General features: G+C 35.3%; 1 protein-coding gene across 1 annotated transcript in view; it reads left to right on the top strand.

The window, feature by feature from the left end:
- LOC138329825 (tropomyosin-like) overlaps positions 1 to 25,601 on the top strand; it is a 1,360,115-nt gene that overhangs the window by 517,111 nt on the left and 817,403 nt on the right. Inside the window, exons 2-5 of the mRNA XM_069277118.1 lie at positions 17,365 to 18,051; positions 18,837 to 18,899; positions 20,216 to 20,269; positions 20,563 to 20,625. Of these exons, the coding sequence (XP_069133219.1) occupies positions 17,381 to 18,051; positions 18,837 to 18,899; positions 20,216 to 20,269; positions 20,563 to 20,625 (851 nt within the window). The 5' untranslated portion in view covers positions 17,365 to 17,380. The remainder of the gene's footprint in view (positions 1 to 17,364; positions 18,052 to 18,836; positions 18,900 to 20,215; positions 20,270 to 20,562; positions 20,626 to 25,601) is intronic.

Here is a 25,601-nt window from a genome sequence, read left to right as displayed (position 1 = left end):
AACGGATCTGACACTTAGACCTCAGTTCCGTTTAACTTAAACTGAACTAGGAACCAGACCCGAGTTCCGTTTAACTTAAACGGAACTAGGAACCAGACCCGAGTTCCGTTTAAGCATATACGGAACTAGGAACCAGACCCGAGTTCCATTTAACAAAAGTACTGGTCAACGAGCCGAGTTCCGTTTATTAGGATTTCTACCTCTAATTGCATGTTCGATTACATATTATATATAGGAATCGAACTCTGAACTTTCAGCAACGATACAACACAGAATTAATCTCTATAACAGATTTCCTTAAACGGATCTGATACCTAGACCTCAGTTCCGTTTAACTTAAACGCATCTATGAACCAGACCCGAGTTCCGTTTAACAAAAATACTGGTCAACGAGCCGAGTTCCGTTTATTAGGATTTCTACCTCTAATTGCATGTTCAATTACATATTATATATAGGAATCGAACTCTGAGCTTTCAGCAACGATACAACACACAATTAATCTCTATAACACAGATTTCCTTAAACGGATCTGACAGCTAGACCTCAGTTCCGTTTAACTTAAACGGAAGTAGGAACCAGACCCGAGTTCCGTTTAAGCTTATAAGTAACTAGGAACCCAGGGACCTGAGTTTCCGTATAACCGCCACGCTTGCATAGACCATTTGGTAAAGCTCAGTCTGTGACACCTCGAAGGGCCTGATACTCGGAATATGCAATCTATATATGCAATATAATTTCTATAATTCCGATTAAATTCTAGATGGGCACCTTGCTCCTTCTAAAACATTATATTTTAATAATTTTGCTTGCTCCAATATAGCATTTACTCATTTTAGCTCAAGTCTGGCTCCAAAGTTATAGCGAGAAACGCGACGTTTTATGAATGAGACCGGAACTTCTCGTTGAAATTTAAGTTGCGAAATTCTAGGCACAAAACGAGATCTAGGACCGTTTATAGGACCCAGTCCATTCGATTTTTACAGATAATAATTTATCTATTCCTCATGGGTTAAATGGATTGTTTATTTTCAATTTCTTAAATCTGAAACAATGCTTCATCGAAATATTTAGATTATCTTTCTCCCATTTATTTTTTTTTTTATGTGAAGGAGTATTTCAAATTAATATTTTTTTTCTGATATTTTAATATCTTGTTAAATTGATGTGCATTTTATCGAACTGAAAGCATAAACCAAAACTGCCTTTGAAATATACATGTATATTGTACCTGTATTTTGATCTTGATCTTGATCTTAATTGATCTTGGTTAAGAATATCCTTCCATGAGTCAACAAAATAGATCACAAAGAATCACCTGTTTTATGAAGTAATTGTCACAAAAACTTTTACAATTGGAAATAGCAAAACAGGCTCCCATGATTTGCTTAATTTTAAATCTCCATCATATAATGATGCTTTCAATATGTTTTATAATTATGAGTGCTATTCAATAGTTGTAGAGAGTCAGTCCCAGCATTTCAACAATTTTGAATTCCCATTAAAGTTGTATTTCTTGTAATTTTCACTGAAACGATATGTCGTTTTAACATTTGATATTTGAACATGGACGTGTATCTCGATGATTAAGCTACCCAAAACCATATGTCAGCCTATAAGAGAGCCGAAATCTAGGGATCATATATTCCTGGTTTTCAATAAAACGCCTTTAATCACAACCATGTCCAGTACATTCGGGTTTTGCCGGAATTCCGAATCATATCACGTGACTGACGTCCACACCTCCTGCATGTGGTGATCCAGGTTACTAACGTAAGCGCACATGTGTTTGTTTACGTTTTCCTTCTGACTAATATGAGCAAATCATGCTAGTATATCCCACAGAGCGAGTATTTGAAACATCTAATTCACACACTACCGTAATTCAATAGTGTGTGTATCAAATATTGTAATGTGAGAGCATTATTTTCTTTGTAGATCCAGTCTGCTGAGGTCGACCACATGTTTTGTTTATGAAAAATAGTTGATATTTCTCTTGGTTTCACAACTCTCGTGTTACTTCGGGATTGTCGCGACGATGTTCGGAAGAGTTCGGAATGATTCGGCCTCTTTCGAGCCTATTTTTCACGTGTACACGTTAAAAAGATTTTTTTACTTTTATAATTAAAAATACTTCCAGTGCTATAACTTTATAAAAAGAGGTAAAATTAGAAAGTTTAAAACTCATACAAACGGAGAAAAATATGTATAACATTTAAACAGTTTTTACTATGACAAAAAGAGCGAAAGTGATAGACCATACAACTTTAAGGATGCTACCATCGCAATATGAGTACTATCCCATACTTAATTTCAGAGAGAAAAAAGTCGTTTATATGGAAATAAACAAATTGACCCCTTTTGGCCCCGCCCCTCAGGCCCAAGGGGATAAGCCACACCCTTTTTATAATTTTGTATCCTCACCCCATACAGATACTACCTTTGCAATATGAGTTGTTATATATCGTGCTTAGTTTTAGAGAAGAAGTCTTTTATAAGGAAATTAGTTTTTTTTTCAATGTTAAGCCATTTTTCACGATATAGTACTTACCATAACTTTAGAATTCAAATTCACTACATACACCATATTTTATAGCCCTGAAAACATTATATTTGAGAATCCCGTCTCCCTACCGTACCTCATTTCGTACTCGACGAGAGTATATAGAATGGTGTCCCTTCCTAAACACCTCTATGTAGCCACGAGGTCAAATGACTGAGGAGGAAAGGGAGGGAGGACAGAAGAGTGGAACATCATAAAGTTATTGTTAGTTTTACTTCTTGTAAATTCGTTTTACATTGAAAAACCTCAATTTCATTTCAGTAATACGCTACCATAACTTTAGTATGCGAATTTGTCTTACCGTAATGGCGAGTCCGAAGCCAGGCAGCCCAGTCAAATGGCAAATGTAGGGGACAGGCCCCAGACAGAGAATATAAAACAGGGCTGAATGAACAAAGGACAAAACGGATATACCTCCCCGTGGAAAGAGGTGCACCATTGTGAAACCTGCTCGCATAAGGTTAAAAGACCCTAAGTGTGTATAATGTCTACTGAGGAGGAACAGTCACAGACAGAAAACAGTCCATCAGAGTGGAAGGACAGAGACCGGAGGTGAAAGTAGACTGACCACGCCAAACGGCAGAAGACATGATGTCCTGGTACAAGGACCTATTGCGGAGAGCCAAAGAAATCGCAAGGGCTCTAACCTCATGAGTCCTCACCTTGAATTTCGCATGAGATTGATCATTAGACGGCTCATAAGCAATCTTGATCACCTGACATATCAATGTGGAGATGGACTGGGAGGATATATCCTGCTGACCCTGTTTTAAGGTCCCGACAGGAACAAAGCATCCGATAATTCTCCCCAGACTCAATAGAGACTGACAGGAAAGGAATTCTAATGGAATGGGGCGAAAAACCTGGTTCCCAATTCTTTGCCCAAATTTCAGGATCAGTGAGAAGGGTAACGGCAGAGCTAGCTCTTGCCCAAGAAATACGCGAAGAGCGAAAAAGGCAATGCATAAATATCACTTCTCATTTGGCCTGAGGCAACAGCAAGCAGAAAGACAGTCTTAAAAGTTAAAAACTTTATGGAGACCGATCCTAAAGGCCCATTAGAAGCCGAAGTCCCTATTTGTGACTCTAAAACGAGTTCTAGGTTCCACTGTGGAGCTAACTACTGTACGTTAGGCCTGTCCAGATTGAACCCCCAAATCAAGACAGACGAAGAAATGAAGATCCTACCTCTGGTCTACCACGGAAAGAAAGTACACTGGCAATAGCTGTGCGATAGCCTGCAATAGTACATGATTGTGCTCCCTAAACAAGAAAGAGAAGGAAACTCGCAATCAGCTGGGCAGAGGCCATGACCGGATCAATCTTTCTGACGATACACCAATCAAAGAAGATCTTCCAGCGTGACTGGTAGACGGCAGAGGAGAAAGACCTAATTGATCGGGCGATGCGAGCTGACATATCCGAAGAAAAGCCTGTCTGAGCTAGGACTCCTGAAATCACGTCCAAGCGTGAAGGTAACGTCTGGGGCCGATGCTAACGAAAGACATTTGGTTTTGGTGAGAGAACCAGAGGACGAGCCACCAGAAACGACAAGAGCTCCGAAAACCAGGGTTGACGCGGCAACAGTGGCGCTATCGGAAAGAATGAGCAATAATGCTCCGGAAACTTCTGTAGAACCCTGCGTCCACGGCTTAAGCCATTTGGTTTGCCACGGAGAGACAAAGGTTGACAACTGATTATTGAGAAAAGAGGCAAAAAGGTCGAGGGATATAGATGCCGTTCTGTCATAACCAGCTGGCGCCGCCTGGAGATTATCCGCCAGAACATTTGCGCTTCCTGGAAGATGCTTGACTAAAATTGTTAATTGCATTTCCTTATAGATAGGAATAATACGGAAATACTGATAGCGGGGGCACAAAGGACGTGAGCTGGTGTCCCTGACTCTCCAGATAAGCGACCACTGTAGAGTTGCCCGTAGCCATTCAAACCGCATTGGAATGCAGAATCTTCTAAAATGTCTGCAGAGAAACATAACAGCCATCATCTTCTGCATGTTCCCTAGACCACTCCATCGACTGGCAATGTATGTCGAGGTAAGCCCCTAACACTTCCATGAACGCATCCGTGGACATGGTCACGGTGGGAGCTGGCATGGACGACAACGAAACCCCATTAAAAACATTTGTAATTGCCTTTCAGAGTACACCACCGAGCAAACCCCTTGAGTTGAGATAACACAGAATATTTAGAGACCAACGAGCGACCGGCCGATGAAGGTCAGAGGAAGATCGATTTTCTTCAAAGGTGAAATGACAATGCCATGAACCGTGTGGAAACGGTTTCCCAAGAAGACGATGTTTTAAGAAGGGAACCTCATACTCTTTAAGGAACTAAGCCAACTTTAAGCAAAAGTTTCATGACCAGACGGGTGTTCCGATCCAAAGATTTCCGAACTAGATGGATCACTAGGAATTCGTCGACATAGTTGTGAACATGTCTTCCCTAGAGTGCAGAAATCACACTACAACCAGCAGCAGTTGATGGGACACCAAGCTCCCAACCTCTTGCGGATCAGAAATATTCTGGAATAGAAGCCGAGTGTGTAGTCCATAATAGGCACCTCCTCGACCACGCCCTTTAAATGCATGGTCCTTACTTCCTCCCGGATGGAAACTGCCTTCTCCGGATCCCCCGAAGGAGGGAAAAAATACATACTTTGACACAAAGTGTGAATGCGCAAGTATGGAATGCCAAACCGCTCCTTCACTACAGAAAGGGCTCAAGAGTCCTGTGTGATATCCTTCCATTGACTCTAGAAAGAAGGCTGACTGACGATCTCCTACAGGAAGATGAAAACGAGGAATATCGAGACCTTCACAGATGGAGAACCCTAATTTACGAGAGGAGGACTTGAATCTGAGACTGGCTGAATTCACAAGAACAGACCTTTCGTATGGAACAATCAAGGATGGAGAAACGAATCAGGAACTTTTCGTTTTGTTCCAATTATGGTTTGTTCTCTTCATACCCTTCCCAATGTTACCCTTGACATAAGGCTTTGACTTCGGTCGCATATAACAGTGGGAGCAGAATTTCTAGCCTTCTTCTTTGGTGGTGCTGACCTCTGTGAGGTAATTGCCTTCAACGTCTGAATTATCTTCAAAAAAGGTAGAAGGGACCACGTCTGGCTTCAAATCAGAACAGAAGGAAGAGTGAGCTCTGAGAAAGGGTAATCAACAAACTGGACCGGTAAGGTTCTTCGACAGAGCGGTTTTGTTTTCAAAACAGAGAGAAACGCCTAGCCAATAAGACATTGCCGAGCAATGACACCTTCAAAGAAGCCAATGCTTTCAATGTCCTGTTCAGGGCAGAAGTATTCAAGTTAATATATGACATTCTGGATGGAGAGACGCAACAGCCTCTCCATCGTGTGGTGCTCCTTGGAGCCGAACACTACCTGGTTCATTGACCAAGTTTCCAGAGTTCAACACGCAAGCTTAGCAGGCAAAGAGGACGGCAGTCTATCATGTATTGCATAACCAGGGGCTTGAACCTTTGACCAAAACTGAGGTGCAACGATATGAATGCCATTGACCACTTTTCCTTGTTAGATAAACACCCGTCAAATTGTCCAATGAAAATGTATAGTTAAACATATCATTACACGTGGGAATCATAATAAACGAACTCATTGGTCAGTAAAAGCACGTGAACTGAATATGGAATTTGAATGCGTTGGGTTAAAAGGAACTCGGGTCTAATTCCTAGATTCGTATGATCATAAAGGGAACTCAGGCATGGTTTTTCGACTCCGTTTCTACGCTATATTGAGTTTTTCTGTGATTATATGTTCCTAAAGACGATTACTGTAAAATACTAGAACACTGACACGTCAAAAAAGGCCCCGCTTACGATGGCCCATATCAGCCGACATGGCAACTGCTTTACTAAACTGTAGTTGTACACACATTTGTGGTGATTGTCATGGCAACTGCTTTAGTAAAAAGCACTTGCCAACGAGTTTTGTCATTTTACTAGTTTGGCAACTGCTTTACTAGAGTAACTGTTTTGTCATCCTTACGCATGGCCCATATCAGCCGTATTGGCGAGTGTCTGGCTTTTGAGACAATTAACATTCCACGCCGATATCTAACCGAGTTTGACGCTGTACAGGTGTGCTGATTAAATGACCTTTGAAACCAAAACGATACTTTACGACACTTTTCTTGGTAGAATCATTGGTAGGTAACGCAATCTGTGGCTAATGTTGACGTTTTAATGAAAATAGGCTTTCAGTGAAGAAACTCAATATATTATAAAATTTCATACTCATGTTTTTTCATCTTTAATAATATTAGGTATTATGTAAAACTTTGGGTTTTCCCTAGGTAGGGGCATATACTGAAAGATTTCGGTGAGTTGAATGCCTGCATTAAATTAGCTTCCCTCCTAGACTGGCAACCAGTCCCTAGTATATTGGAAAAAAAATCACTGAAATTTGGCTCGATTTTTTTGTCTCTACTAAGTATACATGTCTGATTAAGTTTCAAACTTAGGAGAGATAATCTAGTTATTATTCAATTGTCCCTATCCTAGGGCTGTAACCTCTCCCCATCCGGCTCTCAAAATTAGTTTACCGTTAATTACCGTACAATAACTTGTTACCACCTATGGCTATGTTATTTGTATATAACTTTAATCGCCTTTTTCTTGTGTCGTAAAGTATCGTTTTGGTTTCAAAGGTCATTTAATCAGCACACCTGTACGGCATCAAACTCGGCTTGATATCGGCGTGGAATGTTAATTGTCTCAAAAGCCAGACACTCGCCAATACGGCTGATATGGGCCATGCGTAAGGATGACAAAACAGTTACTCTAGTAAAGCAGTTGCCAAACGAGTAAAATGACAAAACACGTTGGCAAGTGCTTTTTACTAAAGCAGTTGCCATGACAATCACCACAAATGTGTGTACAACTACAGTTTAGTAAAGCAGTTGCCATGTCGGCTGATATGGGCCATCGTACCCGCTCAAGGTGCTTTGCGATTAGGAAAAGTAATATCTTGACAATGATATGTACAATTGATGCTTTTATTTCGAAATGATTGATGACAGTATAGTACAAGATATCTTAGATGATTCTTGGCGTCTACCAAAGAATGATGTATGTCTGGTAATAATATAATGGTAATTAAACATCTTATTACAGGTAGAAATTCTAATAAACGGAACCCGGCTGGTTGCCAGTATTTGTGTTAAACGGAGCTAGGGTCTGGTCCCTAGTTCCGTTTAAGCAAAACGGAACTGGGGTTTACGTGTCAGATCCGTTAAATAAAATCTGTGTTATAGAGATTAATTCTCTGTTGTATAATTCCTGAAAGCTCAGAGCTAGATTCCTTTATAACATATGCAATTTAATATCTTATACGATGTAGAAATCCTAATAAACGGAACTCGAAACTGGTTTCTAGTTCCGTATAAGTTAAACGGAACTCGGGTCTGGTTCCTAGTTCCGTTTAAGTTAGACGGAACTGAGGTCTAGGTATCAGATCCGTTTAAGGAAATCTGTGTTTATAGAGATTAATTGTGTGTTGTATCGTTGCTGAAAGCTCAGAGTTCGATTTCTATATATAATATGTAATTGAACATGCAATTAGAGGTAGAAATCCTAATAAACGGAACTCAGTTCGTTGACCAGTATTTTTGTTAAACGGAACTCGGGTCTGGTTCCTAGTTCCGTTTAAGTTAAACGGAACTCGGGTCTGCTTCCTAGTTCCGTTTATTAAACGGAAATAGGAACTAGGAACTCGCAACCAACTTCAGCCTCCAAGTTTCATAGTGTATAGATAAAGATTTCATTACCCGAAAAAATATTAAAGTGTTTGGGTTAACCCTTTATGCTTAGCTAAGCAGCCGTCACTAATTACGTAGCAATTGTACTGTTTACAAAAATAGCCTGAACTCTAGACTCTAGGTAATTTGTAGTTCGCTATATCTATCTGAGGGAATAAGAGAGATTCCGGTTGAAATGTATGCCATGATTTTGCGAGGTTCTTAGTTAGATTAGTTGAGTTTCAGTTAGGTTTTTGGCTTTAAAGATAGGATTTACATACACATTTATTTCAATGCATCCTATATATCGTGAAGTGTTTTGACTAAATATAAAGTGAAATTTCAAGTTAAATTGTCTTCATTTGAAGCTCGTTAATAAGTAATATGAAACGCATTCTACCTCAAAGACACATAGTTTCACTACATTTATAATAGGTAATCTGTATAGTTAAAAAAAACAAAAAAAAACCCGAATATTTGTGAAATCCAGTATATGATAATAATACAGAATCATGCTTTCTTCAAGGTCACTGATTTTAGCGTTAGCTGAAGCTAGTTCCATTCCAAGCTTCATTATTTTGACGCGGTCTTTTGAGTCAGTAGCAGCTTCGTTGGGTTTTGTTTCCATTCATACCAGTATTTTCTACTGTTGTGTTATTATAACTGCAATATACAGAATTAGAAATATTAATGAATTAATGTCGTAATGTATATGTGTATTTTATGTTTAGTAAATCATATTATAAAACAGTTTTTACATCACAAGTATAAGTAAAATTTGACTCAGTTCAGATGACATTTTTTATTTTCAAAATTCGCCTGGATTAAGTTGTTCAGTCAAATCAAATTTTGATGGAATGACACCTATCTTCTGTAGTTTTCTTACTGGTATCCAGCATCTATAATCACCCTGTCTTAAATACTTGTGGTAAACAACCATTGAGTTTGTTATATGTAAGTTAGTATTCAAATCACCAGAACAAAATTATGTACCATTTCTATGTATACATGTGTTGTTGAACCAAAACAACTATGACGTTTACGGTAATAAACATGCATGAATCTCGTGAAAAAAGTAATTTAAGGAATCAAAATAAATGTAATTGTCAAGGAACCTACCTTAAGGTGGTTCGATACAGTTAGGCCTAAAAATTTCCCATCGTTTAATTCTCTTTAAAATTTGCTCACTGAAAGATTAGTTGATAAACTGTTTATTATTGACCGAGCGGTTTTGAAAATGTTGTACTCTCAATAACCCTACTTTACCGTCAGTTTTTCTCAAAATACAATTTTACACACAAATTTTCATAGCTTGGCAATTGGCTGAAATATTACAAACAAACATTTTTTTTATCTTTAATATGTAAGTTTATATGGCTATCAATGAGCTCAATGTTGTTCCCATTATCAAAAATACATGGATTGTTAATTTTTCCCACGAATGCATATAAAAAAGGCCTAAAAAGGACCAATTCTTGCATTTGAATTTCAACTTAAACACTTAATTTCAAAAAAATTGTGTCGTTAAATTTTGTTTATTTTTTGTCCTTATAATTAGACAGTTGTTTGGAAGAATAAAAAAAACAGATTGTAAAAAAATGACAGCGGAATTATTGAGTTATTAGCCTTCCTATACCCCTACCCCCTAAAAATGACTTTTTCACAATTATATAATTACACCAAAATCGAGCAGTAATATTTTTATAATGTATATCTTATATATTCAACATTATAAAGTATAATAGTCTAAAAAAATGTTATAACTGTTAATTTTGTGTCACAATGCCACCGATTCGATGCTATACATTGCTAAGAAATGACACAAATAAGCCATTATTTTGTCTGGATATAATATCTGAAAAATGATTATGGAAAATTCCGTGTAAAGATTCCACTTCAATTACTAAAAATACTTAATTGAAATCTATCCTTCCATAGTCAAGATATCTTAACTAAAATAGTCGCTTGAGCCAGATATTGAAGCATAATTTTTTATAACTTCAACTTGATCACAAAAATGTCGATGAAATCGATCTCATCATACATAACTGTATTTCTTTGTATGTTTTTGAGGAGATATATGCATATTTAATACATGTAGACATATGCTTTTATTATCTGAAATAAACTAAAACAGATTTTTGGATCCTTAGGATTATCTACACATGTACTGTACAGTAGACCTAAGCTTAAGTGTACGCCTAAGAAAAAAAATCGTATTCCGAATCCTCGGTCTATGCTTACGTTCAGCTGATTACTGTAGATAGGTACGTGTTTAGTTTCTATATCACTGCTATAATACTGTTGTTGAAACTAGCTTACATGTGCTTTTACGTAAGGTAGTATTTGATCTACTGAATCAGAGTACTTCCATGCATTTTCTCAAAACATGAAATACATGCATCATCTAAATACAGTAGTAATGTCTTATTGTATATGTATACAGTGAATAAAGTCTTGTTTCCCGAAAGTGTTAGTGCTTATTGAAGGTCTTAATTAGCTAAACATGATACTGTACATGTAGACATCTACATACGCAATATTCATGAAATGTACTGGCTTGTACAAATTGAACGAAATGCATGGGTGGGGCGATGGAGAGATGAAAATATTTCTGTATCTGTAGTTTAATACTAGAGGATTACTCGGCAAAATTGGAATATCTTGATTTAATTATGCATAGTCCTTTAAACACATACAAGTATATTAAGTGTCAGATTTTCCCAGTTTAACAGATGAACAGAAAATGTTTTAAACACTTGATTGTTATGAAATCTCATTTTATTCAGTACAAGACCACATCGGCGAAGATCTATGCCAGTCCGTTTGTATGAGTTATGTAATTTGCTTCTCAAAAGATACATGTAGCTTCAGCCTAGCCAAATTCAAAACTCTGACAACATTATTTTTTCTAGTTTGTCGAAGCTAAGTCCTACACCTACCGTACAAACTTTGATTTTCACGCTTTCGGCAAACCGAATTAAGTACAATATCGACAGATCGCCGTTTATCGACTATACTATCCTGATTTTACCGTTAAAAGGTAAGATATCGTTAGGCGGATAACATATAGATCGCTATTCTTCATAATCTCAGTCACAAAAGAGTTTCCATGTGCAGTTCCGATTGTCCTCATTGACCCGAGGAGGTCCGAGCGCACGGCGCATTCGATCACTGTTCGGAACGTCCTTAAATAATGGTCCCCTATCTCTTTTAATTTTAATAATCCACTGTTTTGTGATAGCCTCATCTTTTAGAATATGATGAATTTATACAGAATCATCATTATTTCATCAGATACACAGCTAGGTACACAACAACTTTCTTTGTGTTTTGCCGGGTGTGCTTTTACTGGACGTCATTGTATATATGTTGGTACAGTTGATGTGGTCACATAGCCTCGTTCTGAGTTAATCATTATCAAGTATTTGACACTTATATCAAAGTGAATTTAACTTTTTCAACTATCGGTATTGGACAACATCAATCTTTCGTTACCCATTTTTGTTTTTATTTTTTAATGTACACATTTCCTGAACATTTAGTATAAGGTGTTTGAACATATCTGTAAATAATACAATTTAATAGTACCAGAATGTCTTATGCACTTTAGCCCCTTAACGAATTAAATGTAATCTAAAAATAGTATTTCTAAAATAAATTGTATGTAAAACGAAAAAATCCCACTGTTTTTACTCGATAAAAAACGTAATTTGGAGTAATATTATTGGTGTTTTACACAAATAAAAGTATTCCCGCCAATCTCATTGGACGTCGTACCCCACGTGACTCCCTATAATACAATGATCGACTGATAAAAGTTGCTTGAAAGTTGATTGACCGATCTGTCTATAAATAGATAGGGATTTCCTGATCCAGTGCATCAAAGCATCGAAGTCATTTAAGCGTTTGAATGCAACATGCATTATAACGTTGATAAATTAAGCGTGTCTAAGATGCCGATTTTGTTGGTGAGATATCATCATCAACCACAGCGACTGATAGACAGACGGGTTTACCTCTCTGCCGGTAGGCTTGATGAGAAATGAAGCATTGTAAACAATGTCAGAGATACAAATACAATGATGTTATTATGATACATGTAAGAGCAGTGCTTTTATTTAGACAGTAATATAAGCTATACACTTCGATTATAGGACGTTGAAAACTATATGAAAACTGAAGTATGATGATGCATTCGTCATATCTTGGTGTACATGTATCTAGAAATCGGGATTAATATAAAAAAACTTATCTAAATCCTCATATTATTGGTATGATAATTTCGATATATACTCATTCAATTTCTGGTAATATAACCTGAAATTCGAATGCAGATGCAAACACTAGATTGCTGTATGTCTTTTTATTTATTACTTATTGTGCTGTTTGATATAATGAAGTTATTAGATAATGCCCTTCAAACGCCAGTGGCACGGGTGCGTGTACTCGATTTGCTCTTACCAGTGTACTGTGCATTTCGTGGTATCGTGCAACAAATTATTAAACATAATACAGAGACATATTTAAGTAAATGGCCTTTCAAGGGTAACGTGATTACTATTTTTTTGGCAATTCCCAGATTAAGTGTCTGTAAAGGCATTAAAAAGTTTTAGTCAAATATTTTATCTAACATTAAATAATACCCTGTCTTCACAAAATTGGTGCGATTAATATGACTATGTATAAATGTTAACTGTCAATATTTATCAGTTGACAAACAGATCTGAGGACAACGATTATATAGAGTGGTCTATGTGTGATTAACCCACGTGTCGACTGTCACAATATATAGTTTGAGAGTAGCTGGTGGTTATCGCGCTGTACAAACAAAGCGCGAACGTATGACTTTAGTATAACTTAAGTCCATCAATTACGAGGGGAAAACGCCATGTAAATATTTCATTGCCCTGGCGGTAGGGAGACATGGTAATTTTGCGATGTCATGGATAAACACATTGCCATGTCTCCCTATTGCCAGGAAATACATTGTTCATTATACCGAACAAAGTAAAAGAAAGTTTTGTATCACGGCATTATATAAGTCTAACGTTTACTAAAATTGAACGTGTTTGCCCAAATAGCTAATGTTGTATTTGTTGTAAAATCAGAAGTTAGACTTACTGTCAGCGAAAATCAACTCCCTTTAGTATGCTCGAATACGCCTCTCCTTTATTTACGCTATATAAAACTTACTTGGTTAAATATACTACCTCACTACTTTTTTTCCAAAACCCTCGCTCAGCTGTGTGTTAGTCTTTCGAACTAACACACGCCTGCAAGCTAGCACACACCCCGACTCGCCTGTTTCCGTTTAACCAATCAGATTCGAGGTAGGCGGGACTTGTTTCCGATCACGCCATTAGTTGCTAGTCGACGTAACAATTGGGCGGTGCTAGTTTCCGATCACGCCATCTCCGATGACGTAGTCAAACGACGTTGGTATCGATCAGAAACTGTTACCGAACACGTCGTCATGTTTATCTCATAAGTGAGAGTTTTTTTGAAAATGTAATGGGATCAGAGGACAATGCATTCTATATGTACATATACATACAGCTATTATGCACATTTTGGGGCTACCTTTAAGTGGTTAACGTCTTTGAATGTTCAATAATACATGTATATAAATTCAGTATTATTCCAGTAGTATAACATGTTGATGATTCAGGATATTTGGCATGCAAATTATCTACCTTTGTATATGAATATGGTGTCCGTATGTGTCCGTTATCTTGGAGTTTCTAATAACAAAAACGTTAATGGAGACCTTACATGAAAGATGAACCCTTAAATAAGATGATTATTAAAACATTTCGGGCGTTTTTTGTGCTATTTTATCCGCCATCTTGGTTTATTTGTATCGATGTACAATGTATATACTACATATTACTTTAGCAACTAGCAGTTTAGACTTAAGTGAGATAAATTCAGTTTGCTGTTGGCAAGTACTGTATTATGAGAGAACTATGAAGACTTCCAAAATATAACGACGATCTTGAACAAATATAGCAGCTACTGGTGGCCATATTTGTGTCTGCTATATTGAAATCTTGAATAATGAGAGTGCTAATGAATACTCTACCTATAGATAATAATTTACAAATGTAAATAGTTCATCTTTTGTATTCGTTGTGAATGTAAAGGAATTATCACAATGGCATGATTCCAGAGGCTATCTAAGATGCCATCTTGAATCCTTCAATATAGTTAAGAATCTGTGCTTCTCACACACCTGGATCTTTATATATAATTTGTTTTATATACATGCCAAAAGATAATAATTATTCAGTAGAAGTAAAGCTATCAGACATATTGAACAAAGAGAACCTCGTTAATTGGCGTCGAGACTATAATAAATATCATAGATTTTGGCGTCATTTTGGTCCGCCATCTTGGATTTAGCAATTATTAAAGATTAATTTCAAATTAAATATATTGGGCACATCCGTCATTGTAATTCTTCAACCTTGTATTTGACATTCAAACTAAATGGAATTGTCTTTTGTAATCCTTTTGTATCTTTTCAATCGTTTTTTTATTATTTGACGCTGTTTTGTCCGCCATGTTGTTTTTGGTATTGATGAATATACTGCATTTTACTTCCACTTCTACCAGTGGTATTCTACAAATCTTTAAAGTGGGATAGATATAGTTTTAATGTTAGTTTTATGTGATTACTGAAGGAACTATTGCTTGTTTTTTTAATTTGGTGACCATCTTGGACACCATCTTGAATATTTCGAATTGCTCAAGGCTGAGAACACAACACCCGCCTTGACCTTATTATATATAATATATACAGCGCCATGACAAAAGTATTCGCGATTTTCCAAGATGGCGGACGTCATTTCATTAAGCATCGCTGACGGAAAACGTTATATAAACAACATTAAAATAATTGCACTTACCTAGGATTTTGTGAGGTGACCTTTGGACTTGATAGCTGCCAACAAACGGCGAGGTATTGAATTATATAAAGATCTGACGTATTGCAGAGTGAATGAAAACCATGTATCGGAAATCGCTAGAAACAGCTGGTCTGCAGATCCGATGTTCCGGGCGTTGTTTTGCAAAGTCCTTTTGATTCTAAGCCACAAATTTTCAATAATATTAATGTCTGGTGATTGTGCAGGCCATATAATGGGTGGTATATTATTTTGCAGCTTAAATTTCGTTTGTAACATGTGCCCGATGTACGGGGGCATTGTCGTCTTGGAATCTATATATTTTGTCGGCGAAATGCTGAGCGATAACAGGCCAAAGATTATCATATAGTATATTTATGTATTCCTGGGCATTTATATTTCCGTCAACTTTACAAAGAGTTCCTACATCATAATATGTGATGCACCCCCCACACCATGACAGATATCCGGCGCTGACGGGGAGGACACATGCACTCTGGTAGAAAAGATTCACGGGCTGTTCTCCACACATATATACGGTGATTATCACCTATTACAACCTGACTTTCATCAGAAAATATTATAGTTTTCCAATATTGTTCCACACTAAGTCGTCTTTTTTCTAAACACCAGCTTAAACGTTTTTTACGAGTTACTTCCGAAACAGCCATCTTTTTTCTGACAACTCTGCGCTTCAGATCCTTTTTATGAAGAAATCTTTGAACAGTTCGACTATTTACTGTATTTTGTACATCCAATCTTTCATTTAATTCATTAGTTATTCCCGTCAATACTTTGCCTCTGTTTGTTTTTGTGTAACGAAAATGCCATGTTTTGTCTCTCGATGACAACTTGGACGGCCTACCTGTTCTTGCTTTGTTTTCCAAAGTTCCACTTTCCCAATTCCTTTTCCATATGGATCTAATCGTAGATTCTGGTATTCCTGTTGCCTTCACCAACTCTGAAGTTTTATATCCGTATGACTTCATTTCTATTAAATCTATTATTTTTCATATCAGACGAAACTTCCGCCGATTTCCTCCCCATCTTTACGTGGCTTTGTTTACGTTGGTATTTTAATAAGCTGACGTTTGTCTTCGACAAATGACGTCAGTTACGTCATCTGCGACGTCATATAAGAAAATAGCCAAAAACATGCATTTCTGTACGAATTATACCCCTTTAATCGCCCGAAGCGCACTGCGCCGGAGCCGCCATTTTAAAAAATCGCGAATACTTTTGTCATGGTGCTGTATATATATATATGAATGTGTAATAATCAGCAAAGAAAAAAAACTATATCCGATTTTTTGGGGATTTACCCCTTGGCCTCCGGACTATATCTAAATATTTGTAAAAATGACCACAAAACCAAATTATTCCCCATAAACGACAATATCAACGTTTTTCACTGATCAGGTGAAATATTGAAGTTTAAATGGACATTCATCAATTATTTTGAAGCAGGTTTTGATTTTTCAGTGCTAAAATAATGCGGACTGCTATATCAAACACTACGGATGCAGGTTTTATTTATTTTCGTATACCAACATATTATTTTTCAATTTAGCAGACTTGACTGAAACGTAAATGAAATATTGAATGACAGCTGAACTCGAATAAAAAAGACAAATGATATTACAGTAAGTAAATTGGAAATAAATACATATGCATTTATGTTTTAAATACAGTTTATATTTCCTATGAAAATTCCGAAACGAACTACCTGTATTGCATAAATCTTGTAACGGAACAATCGCTCGAAATGAGTTTACAGTGAAAAACTGAAATTAAGTGGTGACCATACGTTTATTTTACAACAACTATGTAGTGTGTATTCTAATGAATGGAAACATTTGTAAATCCAGCAATTTCCCGAACTCCAAACGATGGAATGGTCCTCTAGGTGATCATTTTATACCCATCTGAAACCAACGAAGAATTTCTTAAATATCACAAAATCGTTAAAATGTGTTGGTATGTTAAGATATTTCATGAAACATAAAATAATACTCAATTAGCCTTAAGTAACGAATTAATCAAAATTGCGACTGGTGATTAAGTCAATTGAATTATGTTAAACAATTGTCATTTTACTTACAGATCATCCTATATAAGCATGGCTGATATTGGAGCTCAAATACAAACTGAAATTCGCTGCCCAAACCATTCAACAGTAGACGTCCTATTCGTCTGTCTTGAAGATGGATGCAAAGAAGCACTCGCATGTCCTCGATGTATTTTAGATTCCGGTGGACATTTCAAACATAAGTTAGCTTTCCTAGATGACCATCTCGGCAAGTTTAAGGAGAAGATACTTGATTCTAGCTCTCATACAAGGACGGAAATCCTCGTTCCTTTGCAATCAAGCGCAAAAAGGGTAGCTGATGATCTAAAGAGATTGGACCCAGCTACCACGATGTTGATGAAAAATATCGAGCTACGGGAAGAGAAAATCATCAGTCACACCAAAATGTTGGTCGTCGGATTAAAAAAACAATGTAAAGATACCCAAGATTCGAATCGTCACAAGTTTGAACAGTATCAGGAGCGGCTTATGGCGAGAATAACCGAAGTCGAAACTGATATAGCTGCGCTAGAGAGCTGTCTTGCAGAGAATAGGAAGGCGGATATTGCTAACGCTGCCACAACCCGGCTGACTAAAACATACGATAGTGTGGAGTACCCGGTTGATATCCAGGAAATAACTTTCAACGAAAGTGACAAATCTTTCAAGGAACTAGAAGCACTTTTTGGAACTCTTCAAATTGGACCTGATCAACAAGAAAGGTATGTGAGAAAAGGGTGCTTTAATCGATTGCCTGAAAGAAAACTTGTTGATATATTATAGGTAACTGTTCAACTTGAATACCACGAAATGGTAGCATTGTTGATTCCCTGGGCATATCTTGATTTGACGTCCATAATAAACGATTTATTTAAATCATCACCACTGCGGTTGATTCTCCGATCTGTATGATTTATAATGTGTCATGTATGTTAATGACGCTTTGATACAATGCATACACTTACTTCAATAATATATACATGTACATGTATATGCATATATATAGGGGTCAAAGAAGTAATATCAACAGGATTCTCAGATTACACGATGTAATCGTGTTCGTTTTGTATGTATTGATAAATTTTGTTTTGTCAACACGGTTTTCAAGAATTACTTCCTTGTCCCATATGCATATATATATTAAGAATAAAAAAAATCAACACGGCATTCGTTTTCGCTAATGACTTCAGGCCTTTCAGGCCATCTTCAGGCGATTGTTTATTTACTTTAGCTTAGATACAAGATGCTGTCATAGTTAATGATGACGTCATAATAGACAATAGTCGCAGGGGAGGTAACGGTATTGTCAGTACTTTAGCATTTATCTACTAAACACATATGAAACTTAACATAACGTAATGATTCTGTTTGTAGTATTCACGTTTTTGATTTTGAATTTAGCTGCCCCAGTTTGAAGCATCGAAACATTAAGAGATTTGTAGATATAATATACAAGGCGTATCTCCGGATTCTTCTGAATATTTCATCTATAATATTTCAACTACAGGGGAGAAACAGAAGGCGAGAAGATTAAGCGGTTGGAAAGAGAAATCGAAGATCTAACCCAAATGTAAGGATAAGTGTGCATACGTTTTTGGATACATATATCTTCATTAGGGGTTCTCATTAAATATATATCATCGATTTATCGCAACGACATGTCTGTCAGCTAGGTCTGCAATATATACACACTGGGTTATTTAACATGTATAGATTTATAAATAATCAATACTGAAGTTGTTTCTGTAAAACAGATTAACAAAAAAAAGATAGGTAAATCGTTAAACAAAATCACTCTCATTAAGATATCATGTCCTCATTTGCAAAGCTTTATTACTGGAAACGACTGTATTTACCAAGCATTAGGTAAATGCATATTCAAAACACGAAAGCAAAAAATAAAACAGCTTAAGTTGAAAATTTTACTGCATTGAATATACAAAACAACATCTGTCATTTAATATATGATATTTATATCTTTATACATGACTGACATTGTCATTTTTGTAAAGTGTCAGATTACTGTTTTGGGATAATTAAATCCGTACAGTGAATTCGGTTTTGATGCGTTAGTAGATATGTAACGTCTACTGATTGTATCTCAAAATTAAGAGCATTTCACAGTTTTTATACCCTCTTTTGATGAAAGCGATAGTATGCTATTTCTATTGTACATTCATCACAATTCACTATAACTGTTTATCTCCCCGCCTATTTCTTTACATTAACTGTACTTGTTCTTGTCTAAGATCATATCAGTAACCGATCACGGCAAATACGTTATCGATCAAGTACATTCAAACGTAAATTGTTTTACAGAATGTGTGATGTGGTATCTTTCGTACCTAGACAAAAAAATGTGTATCGCGTTTCGCAATCGATACGCAATCAATGAAATAAAATGTATTCGATAGTTTTATAGTATCCAACCTAATATCATAAAAAGTCCATGATTTCTTTCATTGTTTCTAACATATTTTCTTCCTAAAATGATCTATATCCGTACGCTAAAAAACAGCATGTGATATTCCCATATTCAAAAAAAGAAAGAAAAAACGCTCTTTAAATTTAGTAAACATTGCTATGGACCATTTTCATTCAATTGTATTTAGCAGTTTGATTCATAATAAGTTATAACGCACAACAGTGAAATTAATTTGGTCATGCCGTCTATATCGCCATTTCTATACACACTGTATAATCCTTAAAAGGACCGAAACTTTCAACACATCATGGCCTTGAGCTTCTTATCTGCTGGAATCTACGTGTGGTGGGATCCGTATATTGTGATGTAACATTTATGGACCTAATTTCTAACTATAAAATGTATCGTTCATAGCCGTAGGTTTAATTTAATACAGACACTATCTTTGTTTTATATTACAGTAGCGAATCATCCCAAAATCGCATCCGTGAACTGGAAAAGGAAATGAAAGACCGGTGAGTGTTTCATTCGAAGCAGGAATCACACTTCATCGAAAATTGATATATGTATATCACTTAGTATTAGCATGTATGTCCAACCTAATGGATATGTTTCAATTAGATTAATGAAACTTTCGTTAAATTCGTCCAATCTTATTGAAGTCATTGTATATGCTTATACAATGATTCTATCATATGATTTTTATCAATTTAAAAGCTGATGATCTTTTTATAATCATCGGTATATTTAACTACGTACGAGTAAATACTAGTGTAATGATGACAAATACTATAATTGTATTATTCAGGGAAACGGCAGACGCTGAACAGATCAAAGGATTGGAAACTGACAATAGTCAACTTAAACAAAAGTAAGACTTTTCATGGGTTTAATACCTGTATTGATTTAGCAATTACACTTTGTTTGCAATCCATCGTCGTGAGATAACTGATAATGATAGCAAATCGTATCGCTACCTTTCACAGGGGAAACCGGATAAGGGTAACAACATGGCGACTACACAAAAAAAAAAACCGAGGAAATCGTACTGTCCGTTCTGGCATAACCGCCGTAGATCTTGTCTTGTAACAATATTAGCAATTTGAAGCCAAGTCATATGCTCAGCGATCCACGGAGTTGTTGGAATCAAGCATGTGAAATTACGCAAGATTCGGTTAACTCAAAATGCCAATTTTGCCGTGATTATGATAACTGCAACACCGTGACTAGGACAACTCACCGAAGCATTTGTGAATAGCGATACTTACAAAGTACTAGTATTTAGTTGCCTTTAGGATTAAGTTTACTAACAACATGAACATATACATTTCATAACATAAGCAATCATAATATTGATATTTGGAATGTTTATGTAAGATCAATTGCATCCTTTATTGATTTTAATAGGACCAATCATCCAGGATTTAATCTATATGTATACTTTATTACGTTATACGTTATTGAGGAGGACTCATATTCAAATTATATATAATATCTATTGACTGGCATTATCCAAATCTAAATCAAATGTACTTAGGTTCAATACACAATTGGTGTTTTTTGAACTATAAGCCCAGAAAAGCAGTGATGCATTTTTTTTCAGAAATTTCTGATTGAATACACAATGTACATGTATTGCAGAAAAAAATAAAACCAACACAGGAAGTGATAACGTAGGAAGCAAGCTACTTTAACTGAGATGAGAACGAAATGTAGAATAAGACATATATTGCTATAGGTACTGGATATGATCATTTGAAATATCTGTAAATGATCATCAATATAACTCTAATACCTGTTTTTACAAGAATATCATTCCATCCCGAAAATCATATCCCTAGTGCCTTTAATCAACAATAATGTAATTTCGTTGATACATTCGATTTCGCTTGTACACACTATGTTCAATCTTTTGATTTACACCTTTCAAAATCGAATACAATACAACTCGATTTTATTTAGAAATGGCTTCACAAGGGCTTGACTATAACAGCCACTTCACCGTGATCTCTTGAAATAAAGCCTTATGACTACAAATTTGTCCGCTATTAGCGTAACAGGCGTTGCTTAATTATGCAGTGATATTATTCCCATTATATTCCTGGCACTCACGTCGTACAAAAGGCATTGTATCTTTATGTGATTGTTAATTGGCGATATGCATGCAATATATTTGTTGCAAATTTGTTTTGGTTCTAACAGCCTGATTTTTGTCATGTTGAAATATTTTGCAAAGTCTTATTTTCGGACAATTATATGTATGTACTTGTAAATAAGTTACCCTAATCATCACTTTTGAGGTACCTTAATCATACGTAATTATATATGCTTGATTCCAATGTGGGGCTCTATGGATATGACTTACACTTCAAATTGTGCTAATAATGTTCCAAGACACGATCTACTACGTTTATGTGAGAACAATACCCGTTTATTCTCGTATTTTTCTATCGTTGCCATGTTTGATACTGGTAACTGCAGTTACCTTAATTCGTCTTCCCTCTGTGACCTTTGGTATCGCTCTGTTAATTGAAAATTTGGAAAATTTTCAAAAAGTATAGGCGGAAGGGGTATAACAAGTTACTGATCGGTCACGGATGGACAGAATCGTCATAGAAAAGATAGGCTTTTACCTGGTGCATTCTACTTACAACGTATGCTTACTTCTGTTTGAAGAAATAAGTTCATTTCACGGTAAAATTCCATTATAAAATGTTTAAGGGACAGTTTATAAAACTATCTATTTGTCATTTATAACAGTTGTATTTATTTATTTTTTATTTATTACCAATGAAGATGATTTCTGAAGATTTCGCATACTAAAATGTTTATCAGTTTTGATAAAAAATATATAATAGGCAAGATGTAAAATATTTATTGACACAAATTTAAAACTATCAGATGATAACCAATGCTAACATTTTTTTAATTATTTTTTTCAAACAATATACCAATTTTACATTCATCACATAGTCATGACATATGAATATATATAAAGTTCTCTTCCATGCATATCTTTCACTTTGCCATTCTTTCATTCAGCAGTATAATTACATGGAGTGTTTCTGTATAACAGAGGGAGGAGGGAGAGATAAAATCAAATAAAATAAAAAAGAATTAGGAAGGAAAGAAAACATTATGGGGTGAACTAGAATGAGGAGAATTGCAAACATATTCTTAAACGAAAAATAGTAAATAAACCAATGAAAACAAGAGTAAAAGAAAGAAAGAAAGAATTGAAAGAAAGAAAGAAAGAAGAGAAAGAAAGAAAGAAAGACAGAAAGGAAGAAAGAAAGAAAAATGAAGAAGGGAAAAAATGGAGGCAAGAAGTTAGATAGACATTTTATTTCTTATAGTGACATTGAATTAAAAAATACTGCTCAATAGCCTAATTAAATGCAAGCATGATACATGTATGTAAGACAACAAATAAATAAATATTATATTTTAATAAAGGATATGTGCAACTATCCGGGATTTGTAAGTTCTATCAGCTTTAACCATTTTTTCCAATCTTTATTAATTTTTTTATTTTTTCCCCATAAACTATATACCTGTGATAAAAAAGAACAATTGCATTATCTATTCTTTGGTATATGCCATTATGAGGTAGTTTTCCAAAAAGCATAGTTTCTTTATTAATTGCAAATGGTATAATCAGAATATCCAAAAGGCTTTCAAAATTAGCTAAAAAGTTCTGAACTTCAGAATATTCCCAAAACAGATATGAGTGATTGTCTCCCTTTCTAGAGCACATAGCAAACAATGGATGAGGATTATTAGAGAGACCAATTTTACAAAGATAAGTGTAAGTTGTTAGTATGTAGTGAGAAATTCGGAACTGAAGCCATTTAAGTTTAGTATTATTGGTAGACATGAAAGGTATATTGTATATATCTTTCCATGTTTCTGGATCATAGTCAAAAGAGGTTCCCCATTTAGCTTGACAAGCTATTACAGTATTATTTTTGACAAGCATTCTATACAAATCTTGGACTCCAGAAATGTTTTTTTTTCAATATAATTTCAAGGCTAAAAGGAATAATTGGATAAAATAGTTTTTCGTTTGGTAGATTTAAATTCTTCATACACTTTTTTATTGCTGGATATCAGTCCATGATACTGAAGATAATTACTTATTGCACGAAAGAGTATTACAAACGTCATCATATGTAAGGAATGAACATGGAGAAACACTTTTTTAACAAATTTTGTATAATTGCAATTCCCTTTCTAAACCATGATAATTAGTTATCATTTTAATCCTAGTTTTAACTATGATGCAAATACATCTTTCCAAAAGCATTTTTACAATTAGATATAATTTAATTACGATATTCACTTCCACAGTTTGCCAAATAAAGAAAGCTGGCTGTAGTTTTAGAATCATATGCCATTTACCATTTGATGTAAATATTCTTCTTATCCAGCCTATTTTTGATGAATCTATAAACGATGTAATATAGATCATTTCCAAACCTCCATCTATATAATTCTGGATAACTTTATCTCGCTTAACTTTATATATTCCAAAGAAATTTAAAAAGAACTGTATTAAGATGTTTTATAAAATTTTCCTCTTGATTATGAAGTGAAATAAAAAGATGATTTAACTGAGAAATTAAGAGAGATCTTATGAGACAGACTCTACCAATATGAGATATTTTCCTTTTTTTCTATGTTGGATGTTTTTTGAGTTTACTTTTTTTCATTTGTTTTCAATACCAAAAGTTCAATTTTGGTATTTTATGAAGATCAACACGAATGTCAATACCAAGTAGTGTAAATTTAATAAATCCACATTGCAAGTTCAAGATCGGGATAAGTGTTCACTACTATACCTTTACTGCCTATCCAATTAAACTGGGATTGTCCTGTATTGATCTTAAGTAATAATTTTTTTGCAGAAATATCTAATTCTGTAACAGCTGCCTTCAAATAGTTTTCAGATCAATCAAGTATTAGAGGAGTATCATCAGCATATTGAAATTTTAAAATACTACAATTATCCATATTTATACCATTATACCATTTAAAAAATGTTTCTGTTATTTCTACGAATAGCTAGGACTTCCGTACACATGATTAATGTATAAGGGGCGACTGGATCGCCTTGACGATAACCACGCATAATATTAAAAAAATGACGACAAATTACCTCCTTGATGTATTGCATCATTATATTCCGGCGGCTCAAGTAGTTCCGTGGGCTTTTCGTGAAGAAGTTTGACACCATATATCAAAATGTTCATTAGGCCACCCTTTGTAAAAAAATGATGGTGTCATTTTTTGTTTTGACCATGTTGATGGGTCAAGGTCGAGGGCCAAAAGTCAAATAGTTTATTAGCTGGAAAATGGCAAAAAACTGGCGTGCGTGAGATTATATTTTGACTTTTAGAGCGCCTAACTTGTTTTTACTTCTTCAATATATGCTACATGCTTAATTTATTAACTAAAGATTTTTTTGTTAGTTCATAATGGGATTTTTTTTTGAAAAAAATCAGATGGAGTTAGTTTCTTTCATACCCAAAAGAAATTCAAAACTAGTGACATGAATGCCTACATATATTACGGCAAAATATTTAAACTTCAGTGTCAAATGTACAAAAATATATAACATTTGGATTATAGCCCATAAAAACTAATTGATTCAGAAAATTATCGAAATTAAACCCTCTAGCTACTGATTTCATATCCTAGCAACCGAAAACCAATCTTTGTTTCGACCACAAAAAACAGACTTTTTCAAAAGTAAATTTCTTGGAAACGCAATACATAGTTGCTATTGAACATCATATCAATGCTATGGCATATATCGGTGCTAAGACATTTTAAAATCAAAATTCG

This window comes from Argopecten irradians, chromosome 8, assembly GCF_041381155.1.
Source record: "Argopecten irradians isolate NY chromosome 8, Ai_NY, whole genome shotgun sequence".
Taxonomy (NCBI): domain Eukaryota; kingdom Metazoa; phylum Mollusca; class Bivalvia; order Pectinida; family Pectinidae; genus Argopecten; species Argopecten irradians.
This window is presented reverse-complemented; position numbering and strand designations above follow the sequence as displayed.